Source organism: Pollicipes pollicipes, unplaced genomic scaffold, assembly GCF_011947565.3.
Source record: "Pollicipes pollicipes isolate AB1234 unplaced genomic scaffold, Ppol_2.1 Scaffold_6138;HRSCAF=7277_pilon_pilon_pilon, whole genome shotgun sequence".
NCBI lineage: Eukaryota > Metazoa > Arthropoda > Thecostraca > Pollicipedomorpha > Pollicipedidae > Pollicipes > Pollicipes pollicipes.
This window is the reverse complement of record NW_023596818.1, coordinates 20,425,898-20,440,838: the sequence shown is the minus strand read 5'-3', so window position 1 is coordinate 20,440,838 and position 14,941 is coordinate 20,425,898. Positions and strand designations below refer to the sequence as shown.

Here is a 14,941-nt window from a genome sequence, read left to right as displayed (position 1 = left end):
GCCCCGTCTCTTCCGCGGGCAGCTCCAGGCAGGGTGTGACTACTGAAGCGCCCCCCGCCTCCTCAGGACCTTCTAGCCAGAGCGCAGCTGGAGATACCCGCCCCGTCTCCTCCGCAGACAGCTCCAGGCAAAGTGTGGCTACAGAGGTGCGCCCCGTCTCCTCAGTACCTTCTAGCCAGACCGCAGCTAGGGATACCCGTCCCGTCTCCTCCGCAGGCAGCTCAAGGCAGGGTGTGGCTACAGAGGCGCGCTCCGTTTTCTCCTCAGGATGTTCTAGCCAGGGTGAGGCCGAGGAGGGCCGCCAGGTCCCTTTCGCTGGCGGTTCCGAACAGGTCCCTTTTGGTGCTGGTTCTGTCTATGTCACAGATCGAGGCATGCGGAGGCGACTGGGGCATGTCGCCGAACTGGAACATCTGAAGGAACCTGCCAAGATCACCAAGAACAAGGGTCGACCGCGCGGAAGTACGGCAACCAACGTCATCGGACTGCCAAAACTGAAACGAAGAACTCTGAAGACCTGACCAGGTCTGCTTTTTTACGAAAAGCAGAATGGTGTTACACAGTTTCGCCGTTGATGGCTCATCGCACTTGCGATAGCTGCGATGCGACGGCTTACAATTGGGATATTGCATGTCAAGTGATGGTTTACACCTCCTCTTTCGCTCTCTCGCCTTCGCGGTCTCGCCCTCGCTCTATCACTCTATAGATCCATATTGCTCTTTATCGCTCTATTGCTCTTCCGCCTTCTCTCTCTCCCTCTCTCTCTCTCTCTCTCCCTCTCTCTCTCCTCTACCTCTCTCTCTCTCCCTCTCTCTCTCTCTCTCTCTCTCTCTCTCTCTCTCTCTCTCTCTCTCTCTCTCTCTCTCTATCTCTCCTCTCTCTCTCTCTCTCTCTCTCTCTCTCTCTCTCTCTCTCTCTCTCCCCCTCCCTCCCTCCCTCCCTCCCTCCTCTCTTTCTCTCTCTGCTTGTCAACAGTGAGTGTATTACCAACAGTGCAGGCCGATCTGTGGCTTCGAGTTGACCGGCACTCGCCTGCGAGCTTAAAACATAGCTGCGCCCTCTTCAGCGTATAAGGATTTGTTCTGCGGGACCTACAGCGGACAGAAACGTGCGACGAAGCACCTGGTGAAGGCGTTTGCAAAGGGTCATGTCATCCCGACACCGTCCGGCACGAAGGCCCATTAATTCGACGGGAAACGGCCCATGCCACGATTCCTAGGTATGCAATACGCTTTGACTTTAAACGAGAAAGACTGAGCCGTGAAGAGCATAGAGGTCGCAACGTACTGCACTGTAACTGGCATTGAGATGAAACACAGGCGCACTTTTCGTGATACTTCGGGCACCATGTACTTAAAGTATGCACAGGTGCGAGGTCCCGCATGTCGTCGATGATAATTCTCGGGCGCCATGCCCAAGGGCAGCCCATTTTGAGGTGAAGCTATTGAAACGGAGGCCCGCGCACGCTACATGTCAGTTCACTGCTGCCTGCAAAGAATCAGAGACTAATGCTGCAACGCAGCAAAGAAATCTAGTTGCACAATTTTACATGGGTTACTGGCTTCGTATGTTTTAGTCTTGGGTCATCTCTTCCACCGCAGCGTTCACTTCTGCTATCATCTCGCGCATTCCGTGGTGCAAAATACATCTTACTGGCCCTTGTTGCAGCCATGCTACGCTGGATTCTCAAGAACTTATCGGAGGAAGGTCTGTTCGGTGAAAGGGACGTACGGGCCTGGAATGTCATCCACCTCGGCAGGCTGAAAGCGAATCCAGATGTACTGCTTTCTCTGGGACATCGCTTCACCCGATCTGCGTGGAAGATGCTCCTGGCTGGGGTGGACCAGTTCGATGAAGAACGTGATTGGTTGTGTGTTTGTGGGGAGGACCACCTGGTTGGTGCCTCAGTGCAATGTGGTGTGCGTGAAATGTGGTTCAGCACGCGCTGTTCTGTTGGTTATGTTAGGGATGTGGGTGCATGTATATGTTCACTGTGCAGGTAGTGGTAGTTTCCCCCAGAGCACAGGCTGCCTTGAGTGGCGAGTGAAAAGTTCAGCCGTCTTCTTTCGGACTTACAGAATTGGTACATTGTTTTAAGGTGGCCATATCAGATGCAGCACGACGACCTGCCCTAGCCGTTGGTAGGTCGTCATGGATCTGTGAATGCCATGGCAGCATGGGTGCACTTGTGTTTGGGGGCAGCATATTGGTTAATTATGCGTATCTGTACATAGTTACATTATAGTGGGTCGATGAACAGTTATTTTCTTTTGGCACCAAACATGATGTCGTGTTCGGATGTGGTGTCATGTCATGTCCCTGACTTGCTGCGACGCGACTGACCAGCAGTGGGGGATGCGTGACGTTAGCTGTCATTTCCGTTTAATATACGTGTTTTATACATTATGCTTTACATATGCATTTTATAAATTATTATTTACTAGCTTTTATGATACCTTTGATACAATTGGACTCATACAGCAAGTTATGAAGCCTGGACCTCAAAGCATGCAATGGAACAGCTACAAAAATGTCATCTGATCACCTTCATGGAAATTATGTATCCATCACATAATGTGCTTACATGCACTCATGTACCTAAGGAAGATGACATGATGATGAGAAATTGATGTGACATGGGATTCAGTCCCCAAAACAACCATAATATGCAATCAGATGAGATTGCAACCTACTCCTAAACATAAATATTCACAGCATTATGTTTGCAACCTGTCATCTGTACTGCTCATATTTCATGCCTCAAGATGATTTCAAACAAAAAATAAAAGAGGCTAGTTATGTGAGCAATGTCTGGATTAATTGAGGAGATGCATCAGCTTTACAACATGCAACAATAATGTGGTATATTTTGTATCACCAGGTTAATACATATCTTCAAAAATGCAGCTGTAGAAACACAACACACACAATCAAGCATCATGCAAGGCAGCAGGCAAAGCACTCAACTCCCTGCAAGTAGCGGCCAAATGCTGCCTTTCACTAAAATCATGGAGAAAAAACCTGTGCCTTTAACATGACCAATAGGTTAACAAATGACTACCACACGCGCAAACAGCATCATGTACAATACACTTCTTTAGCTTTCGTGCATACCACACAAAAGCTTCAAACACATAATTAAATCCAACATGCACCGCCCCAATCCCCCACAAAGCAGTCGATAAGTCCAACTGAGAAATAGCAAGCGACACGCAGCGACGTGAGTCAAGGTTGGTGAACTCATTTTATCTCTTCCGCGCCGCGCATTTGGCACTTAGCAAAAATGAACAAAAATGTGCGCAAAAATGAAGTGGCAATACACAGGAATGACAGGATTTGTCTTCTAGGATTTGCGGTGTACGTAGGGGCGGTGCGCATATCCTTTCCCAGGTTTTTGGAGGGCGCATAAGCCCGGTACGCTGCCACCTTCTATTTTGGAGGGTGTGTAAACCCGGTGCGTGACCACCCTCCGTTTTGGAGGGTGCATAAGCCCGGTGCGTAACCACCCTACGTTTTGGAGGGTGTATACGCACAGCCATTATAATATTGTGAGATGGTAATTTCTTGGAGATGATAGGCAATCATGCGAGCATTGTGAGTAGCAATGGTCGAAACGACGAAATGAATATTGCTAACTGCCTCTTCATGATTTTTGGTGCCGCAGACGTCCTCTGGGTTGTATGATTTCAAAGTTGGGCAATTCTGCTAACGCGAGCTGACTGTGCCCGTCTCGTACTGCGCGCAAACGCTCGCGGTGATCTTTCTTCTTCCAAAAAGGTAAAGTACTTGAGGAATCCCAGATTGTGACTAGGCATTGGCATGACGGGTGGAATGATCGTTTGGACTGTTGTCCTCGTGTGGTGTGATAGTATTGCCAACAAAACATTCCAGCCAGCTAACTTACTAGTGTAGGTGTACTTTGCTACCTAAGGCTAGAAAAAAATAATTGTTCACCATTCGTCGTGTTTAAGGCGGAACATATCGTAAATAATCTCAAAACAGGTATAATCATGCTCCTGCCTTCGAATTTCCATAAATACGATAGCGAGCTCCCGAGCGCCGCACGCACCACACCGTCACCGCCTCGACTCCCCAGCGCCGTTTCTGCGTTGCTGCGTAAGTACAATATTTCTGCTTATCAAGAACCATAAAAAATTACGGGACCAAGGTTGTTGTGACTGAGCGCATTAATGGCGCCGGTGTCGCGGCTGATGTGTGTGTGTAGCGCTCGGGAGCTCGCCATCGTAATTATAAAAAAATAGAAGGTAAGAGCATGAATCTACCGGTTTTGTGATTATTTACGATATGTCCTGCCCTAAACACGACGAACGGTGTACAATGATTGTTTCTAACGTTAGGTAGGAAAGTACACCCTGACCTGTGTTTGTAGAAACTGTAACATGCAGTTGGTGGTTGTGGCCTGGGAAGCACTCAAGGGCAGAGGGCCTGAACAACTATTCATTTGAACACTGTGGGTGCGCAGGTGTGAGACAATGTTTTACATCAACAACATGTCCTGTTAACTGACAACATTGGGTATTCTAGGCCTCCCAGTTCAGGCTTTGCCACAGTTGATTGGCTGCATCGTAAAACATTACTCTCTGAACAACAGGTCACATGTAAGATGTAAAACATTTGATAATGAGGTGTGTCAAGGTCTAATGCTTAGGGAATACAGTATGGTAAGTATTGTGGCATGCTGGCAGGTTCATTTGACAAGGGGTTGTTATACTGTTCACTCATTTTATGTTCAAAATGGTATTAATGCTGAGCTGGGGGCAAATAGCAGAAGATTTGCATACTGACCACCATGTGGCCTGAGTGTGGGATCATATCTTAAAACTATGCCTGTGTTGCTTTTTGTGGATGGCTTATTGGCAAATTACCAAGAGAGCCAAGTTGAAATAGGATGGCATTGCATGATGCATCAACTTAGGCAAAAAATTGTTTGTTGAGTCAAACTATGCTGCTGGCTGGCTGGGTCTTCATTTTCATAATAGGTTGTACTGGCAAAGCATGTTAAACTCATCCCTTGATGACTTGACCAACTTTCTAAGCAAATATTCTTCCTTACTTCATCTATGTTTTCATATTGTTCATCTCCCTTTATTTGTTTCTATTGGTTTGTTTAATCCAGCTGATGTGTACTGAATATTTTGATTAATAAATCATCAGTTTGATGTTTTATACTAACACTGAGTTAATCACCCCAGCATTCATTTTTTGATCAGTCTGAAAGTGTAAGCCTGCTGTGTTTTCTTAGCCAGTCAGTTATAATGGTTGTCAATAAATCATTGAGTTATACAGCATTAGAACTAAAAGCTGAATCCAGCACTGTAGGTACAGACAGTTTTTGGAGGTTGGGTATGGCAGCAATAAGCCTGGTTCCATTTCACCTCACACTACTCAGTAGTGCAGTAGTGACTACTGCATGGACAGCAACAGTTTTTCCCAAAGCAGGATGATTTTGGTCTTCCTTTATTCCCATGCCCAGTGCCCATGGTGTTTGTGTCAACACATGCAATATGTATGTCTATTTTCACATGCAGCTTAAGGACATCTTGGCCTCTCAGCATAGGGGTTTGGGTAGGCAAGCTCTGTGAAGCATTGGGGTTTGGGCAGGCAATCTCTGTGAAGCATTGGGTGTTTTTGATAGGACTCTGAGAATCCATATCATTGGCCACCTGATTTCCTTCGCATTTTGCCATGTCCTATGGTATTTCTAAACTCATACCTGTGGCACCATGTTTTATGGCAACATGATACATGTTAGGTGCATTCCTTGTTTAATTCTGAGTACAGTGGTGTATATTTGTGTATGTTTTCAACATCCATTTATGATAAATGGCTTCATTATTGAAACACCATTGGTCTGCTATGTGCGTTCCATGCAACCGTCGGTTACCGTCCGCTGCCCGCGTCGGCCCTCGATTGCCGCACAGTGGTCCTCAACAACCACCACTGCTCGGAAACCAGAAAAGCTAGAAACATGGTTTTTGGTATCAGGATATGGAATGGATGTTTCATAGGTTGTAAAAACGTGGGCACGATTGCACAGAATGCCTGAGGGATGTCCTCAAAAAACCTTGGGGGGTCGCACCAGCCTCTCCTATGAGGGCGAGGGTTAATACTTTAATGGTCATGAAACTGAAGGTTTATTTGGCCTGTTTATAAATTTGCAGATCATTCAGCTCTCCCCTGTGCTGGCCCCCACAGTGATATTCTGAGCTAGGGGTCATGGCCATTGGGTCCTCCTGCTTGTGCCTGCATATGCATCCAGGCCTCAGCATATGCAGTGCATCCCAAAAAGGGAGTAATAATGCAGACCATAAATTCCTGCCTCCATCCAGCAAGGCATTCCAAAATTGCTTATAATCATCTCCCTACATTGCAGGTTTCAGCTAGCAATTACACCATCCACCAAGTATGAATATCCTGCCAAAGAAGCGCTGGCATGTGCGCACCAAGGAGAACATCGCGCGCGTGCGGCGCGATGAGGCGAACGCTGCCGCTGAGGAGAAGGAGAGGCTTCGCCGAGTGGCATTAGCGGTAAGTGAAGCATCATTGATTTTAGTATTGTTTCTACCAGTCGACCAAGGCAGGGGTGTTGTCCAAGGTGATTGATGTGGTCAGATAATGGCACAGTCAGCCGAAATGTGCCCGAATCATTCTCCAGCTGTCGGGATGTACGCACGATGTTTCCCACCGAAGCTTTCCAAATTGTACTATCTATCTGCAGTCTTGTCCTGCACTTCCCATCACATGACTCGATATACAAGTCAATATACAGCAATGGGTTCCTTCAAACATACTGTTTTTTGTTACTATTTATGGTGAGATGGGAGAAGAAGAAGTCATGCCAATGCGGTGTATTACCCTAGCCCGTCAATGTTACCCCGATCGTGAGGACCACACCAGGTAACGTAGGCTGATACTTCTGAGGCGTGTTAGTTTATCTGAACCAAGCGTTGGTGCCCGATTCCTATGCCTCTCGGCAAATTTTGGAGCTAGAGATGAACTTGTGCTCAGGTTGGCTACTCAGTTGATTTTATTTAGCATTCTTGCGCCGACTCATTGCGAGTTTATGACAAGTGTCATGATGATGACCCACGTGTGAAAGTTGTCAACATTTTGTGCTGTTACGTGCGTAAACACAGCAAATGCGTGTCCAAGACACGGTACGTCTTGCAAACATTTTGCGACATAATGTCACTAACAGACGACAGTTTGGCCGGAGATGTGTCGTACTACGCCACGCGACGTCAATACCACGGCGCATTCCCACATAGCATGCCCACGGCGGTGCGATCGACTACAGCTGAGGCCGGAGCGCTGCACGTGGTGCAGCGGTCACCGGCTGGGGCGCGGCGAAAGGGGCCGGGTTCTCTCGCCACGCCTTCATGGTCTACCAGCAGGCGCCTGACTGGTTGGCCAGCGGCACTGGGCATCAGTTCCGGAACGGGCGCATCCATTGGTTCGGCTGACAGGGAACGGTCAGCTGATACTTGGCCGACGAGAGCCGCGCCCGGAGGTTGTGCCTCCGCATCGTGCGGGCTGGCGAAAAGGCAGAGGAAAAATTGTTCGTTGAACTGGACGGGACAACTGAGGCGGATTAGCGCATTCACGGGCTATGCGTAGTGGATACCCTGCACCGAATACTCACCCGTGCAAACCATTCGGAAGGATTCTCTTCTGGCTAGCTGGAAAGCCACCTCGCGCGTTCTCATTTCGCAGACGGCGGCCGCAAGAGCCCAGCTTCCGCGGCGCACGTTCAGAGCTGGCCGAGTAGCTGTAGGCTCTCAGCTGGAGGCCGCTTACGCCCGTGAGCCAAATATTGAGCTGGACGGCATTAAATTATCAGATTCTGTCGCAGTTTGTGACTTCAGACGGACAAAAGGTTAAGCGACTGCCGATGCCGTGATCTACAGGAAGAATGCTGGACTCGTAACCCAGCGTCACGGCGCACCAGTCGCAGATCCGGCGCAAAAGTCGCCCCAACAAAATGCGCCGTTGAGACCAATACATCCTCGCCCAAGTACCGAATGGGACTGCAATGGGCGGGAAAGTGTATATGAATGGAAGACCGCCATCACAGAAAGAGCCCAAAACTGAGCACGCCGTTAAGCCTCCGTCCAAGTCTTATTCGCGGCTTCCGTGCTGGCGCTGGACACCGCCGCCAGTCCGGAAGCTGCTCTGTATGCCAGCGAGCCCAGCCAGCCAGCGGCGTCCCAGAGCGGCCGCAGCGCCGGCGGCGCCAGTTCCAGCTGCAGCAGCTGCCCGTTCAGCTCGTCGCGCAGCTGCAGCAGGGCGGCGCCAGCCAGCCGGCGATTGAGCGCGCGCACAAGCCGACCGAAGCGCCGCTGCAGCAGGGCGGCGAGCGAGTCGGGCAGCGGCGCCGCCGCCGCGTCTCGGCCAGTGACGCGCGGCGGCCGCGGCAACTCCAGCGCGGCCGCCAGCTGGTGCAGCTGCAGGCGCGGCCCGTCGGCCGTGCTGAGCAGTGCCAGCCGGCCGGCCAGTCTCAACAGCGCGCCGTCGGCCGTGGCGCGCAGGCGCAGCGGGCCGCGCCGCAGCAGGTAGCCGTCGCCGACGGCGTCCAGCTCGAGCGCTACGCCCGTCAGCGCTGCGGCCGCCGTTGCCGTGTCTCCCGACATCCAGACGCGCCGCAGTCGCAGCTGGCGCAGGCCGCGCACTGTCAGTTGGCTGAGGCGGAGGCCGGGCCCGAGCGCGGTCGGCGGCAGGTGCAGCACGTCCTCCGGTAGCAGCAGCGGCGCCAGCCGTGTCCAGGCGGTCGACAGCAGCGCGGCCAGCGCCGTCTCGAGCCAAGTGCGCGCTGGCCCGCCGCTCGGCTGCAGCATCGGCTCCAACGCGGCCGACGTCCAACCCCGGAGCACGTGCGGGTCCTCCGGTGAGGGCGCGCCGCCGTCCGACGCCGCCGCGTGGCTCGCGGCGCGGCCCTCGTCTCCGGCGGGGGGCCCGCTGCTGCGCTTTCCTGTTGGGGGGTCTGGCATCAGGCTCCCTTCGCACGAGAGTGCATGATCTTTGTAGTTTGTGCTTGTCCTCTCATCCGTAGCGTTGATGGTGTTTTGATTGTCCTTGGTGCAGTTGGTCTGCAGGTCTCTTGCGTACACCGGACACATGTTTGAAGCAACACTCAGAAGAATGAGCAGAGTGATACTGTAATCCATCTTGGTGATGCGTATGCTAGCGAATAAATATTTGGTGGGATGGTCTTGAGAGTCAGTTTTCGACTCATCTGTACTGCATCGCTGCAAAATATAGCTCTTAGAACGCTGCAGCGAGGCGGTCTGATTATACCCGTCGCAGGATTCCTCCCAGCTCACTGCAGCGACTCCGTCTAACTGCAGCTGTCGGTGAATCTTCCTATCCGCGCAGCACGGTGACCCAGTCGCATTGCACCCTTTGCAGAATTCCTTTCTTGGTGCTGTCTAACGACTCCGTTTGACTGCACTGCTGCAGGCCCTACTGCGTTTCCATGGCAACGATGTCGCTGGTCTACGCCTGTCTCAGGACCTCACACTCTGCGCACCTTGTTCACACCTTTCCTGCCCTGCGAGCACTTCAGCAATATCCTCCGGCTGTACTTCTCCCAAGATCTCGCTGTGCGCGGAAGGCGAGGTGCAGTCGGCAGATGCTTTGCCGCTCGCCCTGACAACGCCGCACTGCACCCTCTTACTGCACCCCCGCACTGCAGCCCCGCTCAGCTGGCGGACAGACGCGCCGCGGAGCGCGGCCTTCGTCACGCTGCAGCTCCGCCGTGCGTGTGGGCCATTGTGCGGGAGGTACTGGGGCGAGGATACCATGCCACTGACAAGGTTATCCGCCGTGCGCGTGACGGCAGCGCCGCGCTGGTGCGAAATGCGATGTTTGTCGCGAGTGCAGCCGGAAACTGTGCGTGATGTTGTCGAGATGTTCTCGCCAGTGGTGTTGTCGCGACTGCTGCGAGGTTTCCAGATATTCTGGGAATCCCTCGCAGGTCACACGCTACAGACGGCCAGCGTGAGGCTTACCTTTTGCCGTCCACGTGTTGTACATCGCAGTAGCTGACGCATGGGGAGTGCTACCGGCTAGTGCTTGGAGAAGCTTGAGGACGGCTGGAGGGGATGTCCAGTACTTCAGGCACGTAGTGAATGGAGAAACGTAGGACGACCGAAGGGGACGGCGAGTATTTCAGGCGCACATTTTTCTATGAATCGACAAGCGTAATCCGTGAAAATTTCCATTTCGCCGCGTTGAATTTCGAGATGATTGGGTGAGGCGTCCTCGCGGTGGTGTGTCCCCGCACCCATGCCGTATTGCCCTGCCCGTGTCACGACGTCGGCTCCCGCCGCGTGATCGCGCGTAACGGCAAGGTGGTGCACCCTCGGTCAGTGGCGCGTCCAGACACACCATCAGTCAGTGGTGGGCCGAGGCACACCCTCGATCATTGGTGGGCCCAGGCGCACCCTCGGTCAGTGGCGTGCCCAGGCACACCCTCGGTCAGCAGCGTGCCCAGGCATGCCCGCCCTAAGGTGGATGTGCCTGGTGGATGTCCACCCCGCCTAGAAGGCTTGGGTGGACCGCTCGCGACCGGTCCGTGCACGAGTCCCTCGCGGCGCAGGCAGAGTGCCGTGGTAACGGAGGACGTCTTGTCGGGTTTAATGCCGAGTGCGCTGGGCTGACTGGCGTCGGTTGTCTCCAGCCCGACGACGCGGGGTTGTCGGCGCTGCTGCCGAATGCCGCGTACCTCTACATGTCTAAACACGGGAGCTCCTGGAAGGACCGTGGCGTCGCCCACCTTCTGTTTCGATTTCCGTTTGGCCGCACAGGCTTTGAGTTCTTCACAGCGTGGTTCCTGGAAGGCGTGAAGGAGCTGCGCAAGAGGACAGCGGGCAGAAGACAGTATAGCTCCTGATGCTCGACATGTTTGGCCCTACTGTATTGGTATCTGACCTGGACCTGATTAAATATATTTTGATGTAGGAATTTGATCTTTTCACTTCCAGGGAACCGAGCTGTTTCCTCTGGAAGAATGATGTAGTCTCTAAGATGATAACCAGTCTGTCCGGTCTGGTCATCATCTCCCTTCGTCACCATCATTCCTCATCATCCTTCATCACCATCCCTCAGCATCCTTCTTCATCAGCCCCTTCCCATCTTTAAGTACCTGTGTGGGCTCCTGCCGAGTAGCTGCGATGCATATTGCGAGCGTGATTGATGTAGGCTTTACGACTAGATTCAACTACATTTTATTCGTAGATACGACGAAAGTGTCCCACACGCCCCCGCCTTCGCTTGGTGTCAGGCAGCGTAGACAGTCCCCGAAAATGGAGGACCTGAAGCTGCCTTCGGTTAATCTTTTTGTTCTAGCTATCGCACGCAACGCGTGAAAAATATTTTGAAAATACAAGTCATACACTAGGGTGCGTCTCCCATTTGTAGCACCTTAGTGAACTGTTGTCAGAAAATTTGTGTACATTCCAGAACTTATGATGCATATGTTGTACGCATGAATGGATGGAGCGCCACATGACCACGACAGGCGTCGCGCTCTGAAGCCCAAATGACGATCATCATCGCGCCATCTCCGTTATATTTAACAAAGCGCGACAGAAGTGTGCCACATGTCGCTAAACATGACGTTAAATATATTCAGTCGACGGTGTGAACGCGACCGAGTGGCCGAGAGCAGACATTATCCACGTACGCAACATTTATTACCATCAGACAAGAGAGTTGCTGAGCGTACGGGAGTGACGTAATCAGCTTTCAAGTGTAATTTTGTGCCGCTGCTGCCAATCTTTCATGCTGTCCGTACGACCATAAGGCCAGCTCATGCAGCGGAGACAGTCAGCGATTTAGTGGATCGGTTTGCCAAGGCACTTCAACGTTTGTACATGCGTTTCGAGCTGGCAGCAAGCTAGAGACCGAACTTAGCGTGGTGAGAAAATGAGATCTGGGGCTGCCCCACCAGGACAATGTCAATGGACACGAGCATTTGCATCGGTGACTCTCCACCCCAATCTGCAAACCAGATGACTTTAGTACCGGCTACTGCATAGGGCATTACCGACAGAACGCCTTCTTAAGATACGTGGTATATCGACCTGGTGCGTCGTAACGCCGGTCTGCCTTTTTATGGTCAGGCCAGGACAAGGCTAGCGGAGACCAAAGGCTTTCAGGCGTGGTTTTAGTTGTGTGTTGCTACATGAGTGGTTTCATTGTCGTCAACATGTGTGGTTTGCTCTTGCGTGCATCGGCTCCAGCCATTTTTGTCATTAGCGCCAGAGCCGAAAGTCATGTGGGTCGCATCGTTTCAACCTGTCATGTCAACATGTGCTTTGGCTTTTCTCCGCGAAGGCCAATTCGTCCCGCGGTGTGCTCTTCTGGCAGTATTGAAGCCGTTAGCGTGCGTTGCGTTTTGTATGGCAAATGAGGCTCCAGCATGAGACCGGTTGTAGAATGTTTGCATTGACTCACTTGCCTCCATGGCTTAAGGATTCGCGCTATCAGTCCGCCTTCGGCAATCTCGTTCGAGCGCCTCTATCGGAAAAGTGCTTTCTCGATCTCCATTTCTCGAGCCGTGCAGTCGCATCGCAGCGCTCCGCCGTCAAGTGCGCTGAAATCACCCTGTCCCGCGCCCTCTTGACGATAGAGTCTCACCGCGCAGGAACCAGTTAATTAAGTTGAGTTGGTCCCCCCCCCCACCCCCCACCCCCCCCGAGCGAAGATTTATCACTGAAATGAGTAGAAAGGATCAGTGCTATGGCCTGGAACCAGGCTTCGCCAAGTGAACCGTAATGGCAGTCGATGACTGACGCAACTGGGTTGGGTTTCGTGACAAATCTTCCCCGGGCACTCTTCTAGGCCACGCTGATTTAAGAGGCTCAGTACGATAAACATGCCCATGCCGTATCAGAAAATAACTGGCAAGCTCCGCGTACGACCTGAGATGATTTGAGCATTTCTACGTGACGAAACCGAGCAAAACACTTTTTCGTGGGAATCACAGTGCACGTTGTCCACACACACTGCAGGGACTACGCATTTATGGCCATTGCCAACCTGACATTTGCGGTGTCCTACAATGTAACCATACAGTGCTGGTACGCATACGCTCGGATAAGATTTTGAAGCATTTCAATTTATTGAAAAATGTGCGTTAGGCAAGGATGTAAGCAGTTGTCAGGATAGAAATATTTTCGCAATAGTCAGATTCTACTATTTGTTCTCACTATCTACGCGAGGGACGGAACTGAAAATAATCTATTTGCATTGCTGCGGAAAAACTGGACTTCGGTGTGCATTGTTGTTCTATGATTCTGGGCCGATATGTGGTGTCTGTGGTGAGCATGCCAAATCACCAAGTGTGTTTGCGCCCACTCATGTGCTGATGTCCGTCGCAGGAGCAAGAGTTTCGGACCACGCTGCTGCGAAACAAGGCCGCCGATCGACGCGCGGCGATCGGCGAGGCACCTGGCGGCGGGCGGGAGAAGCTCGAGGTCGACTTCGCCGCCACCGCCGCCGCCAAAGGGGAGGCGTCCATCGTCACCGGCTCAGGCCACATCAACTTCTTCCAGCACCTGGAGAGCGGCGAAAAGACGCGCGGCCCGAACGAAGAATATGTGCAGGAGCAGAAGGAGGAGCGTGAAAAGTATGAGAAGAGCATTGGCTACCTCACCTACCTGGGACAGGGTTCGCGAGAGGAAACAAAACAGAAGGCCTGGTTCGAGTCGCTGCCCACGGACCGAGCCCGCCACCGCCAGGAGGCCGACAGTGGCGAGGTCAAGAAGAAGGTCAAGGACTTCGAGGATCCGCTGAACGTGCTGAAAAAGAAGCTGGTCGACGACGCTAAGCGGGAGACGGCCGTGAAGCCGGCGCCGCTGCCGCCGCCCCGTCCCACTGACGTGAAGACGTCGACTGTCAGGCAGCTACGAGACCCAGGCAGCGATGGCGAGCTTCACTCCGAACGCAAGAAGCACAGGAAAGAGAAAAAGAAGAAGCACAAAAAGGAAAGAAAGAAGGAGAAGAAGGGCAGGGGGTCCGAGGAGCCGCGGTGGAAGGGCGTTAAACGAAGCCGCCGCCGCCGCCGCTCGTCGTCCAGCGACGCGTCGCCTTCGGAGGACGACGCCGAGGCCGAGGCGACGGCTGCGCGGGGCGTACAGCTGGAGCGGCTGCGTGCGGAGCGGCTGCTGCGCGAGCGAGCCGAGCGGGAGCGGGCGGACGCGCTGCTACGCCGGCTGCGCGGCGAGGCGGAGACGGCCGAGGCGAGCCGACCGCCGGCCGAGCCGCGGCTCACGCAGCGCTACAACGCCCAGTTCAACCCGTACCTGGCGCGGCAGAACTACCGCGAGCGCAGCGACGGCCGGCGGCGGCCGGACTAGCCGACACGCCGCGGTGGAGGCGCCGCCGGTCGGACGGAGCGCCGCCGTGCCGCGGCGTCCGGCCTGGCCAGCGTCGGAGCCCAGACAGCTGGGCTCTCCGCCAGAAGGTGGCTGAGTCGCGCAGTGGCTCAGTGTGGCGCTCGCCTCCCAAGCCTCAAAGAACCTGGCGGAGCTGCTCGTCAGGCGGTGGCTCCGAAGAAGCCTCAATGGCGTCAACCTGACGCAGCCCCCGACGTGGCGAATGCCGGTGATGAATCCGGGCTGGGGATGACGGAGGCATGGCGTCTGGAAATGCATGCAGGGAGGGTCTAGCTTGCTGGGCTCATTCATGGGCGCAAAATCCTGGCTAAAATGTCCCCAGTGGGACGGCCTACCAACAGCCGCGCCCGCTCTGGCACCCCGTGCAGTGAGAATAGCACGGCTTGGGGCGAAGACTGCGCGCGTGTTTGCGGTCATCGCGTGTCCGCCCGGGGCGCGTGGCCGGCGCCATTTCCACCAGTCATGCCGGTCACCCAGACGCCGTCTGCGGCGCCGGCCGGTCCAGGGCCGGCAGGCGAACT

The 14,941-nt window shown here is 53.5% G+C and overlaps 1 protein-coding gene across 1 annotated transcript; it reads left to right on the top strand.

Annotated features, from left to right (window-relative positions):
• Positions 1 to 4,224: 4,224 nt before the first annotated feature.
• Positions 4,225 to 14,363, top strand: LOC119105430 (leukocyte receptor cluster member 1; the record flags this gene model as incomplete). Its single annotated transcript, XM_037228894.1, has 3 exons — positions 4,225 to 4,265; positions 6,395 to 6,549; positions 13,404 to 14,363. Coding segments are annotated over exons 2-3 (1,083 nt in total), but the record flags the coding sequence as incomplete, so codon positions are not given.
• Positions 14,364 to 14,941: the final 578 nt, after the last annotated feature.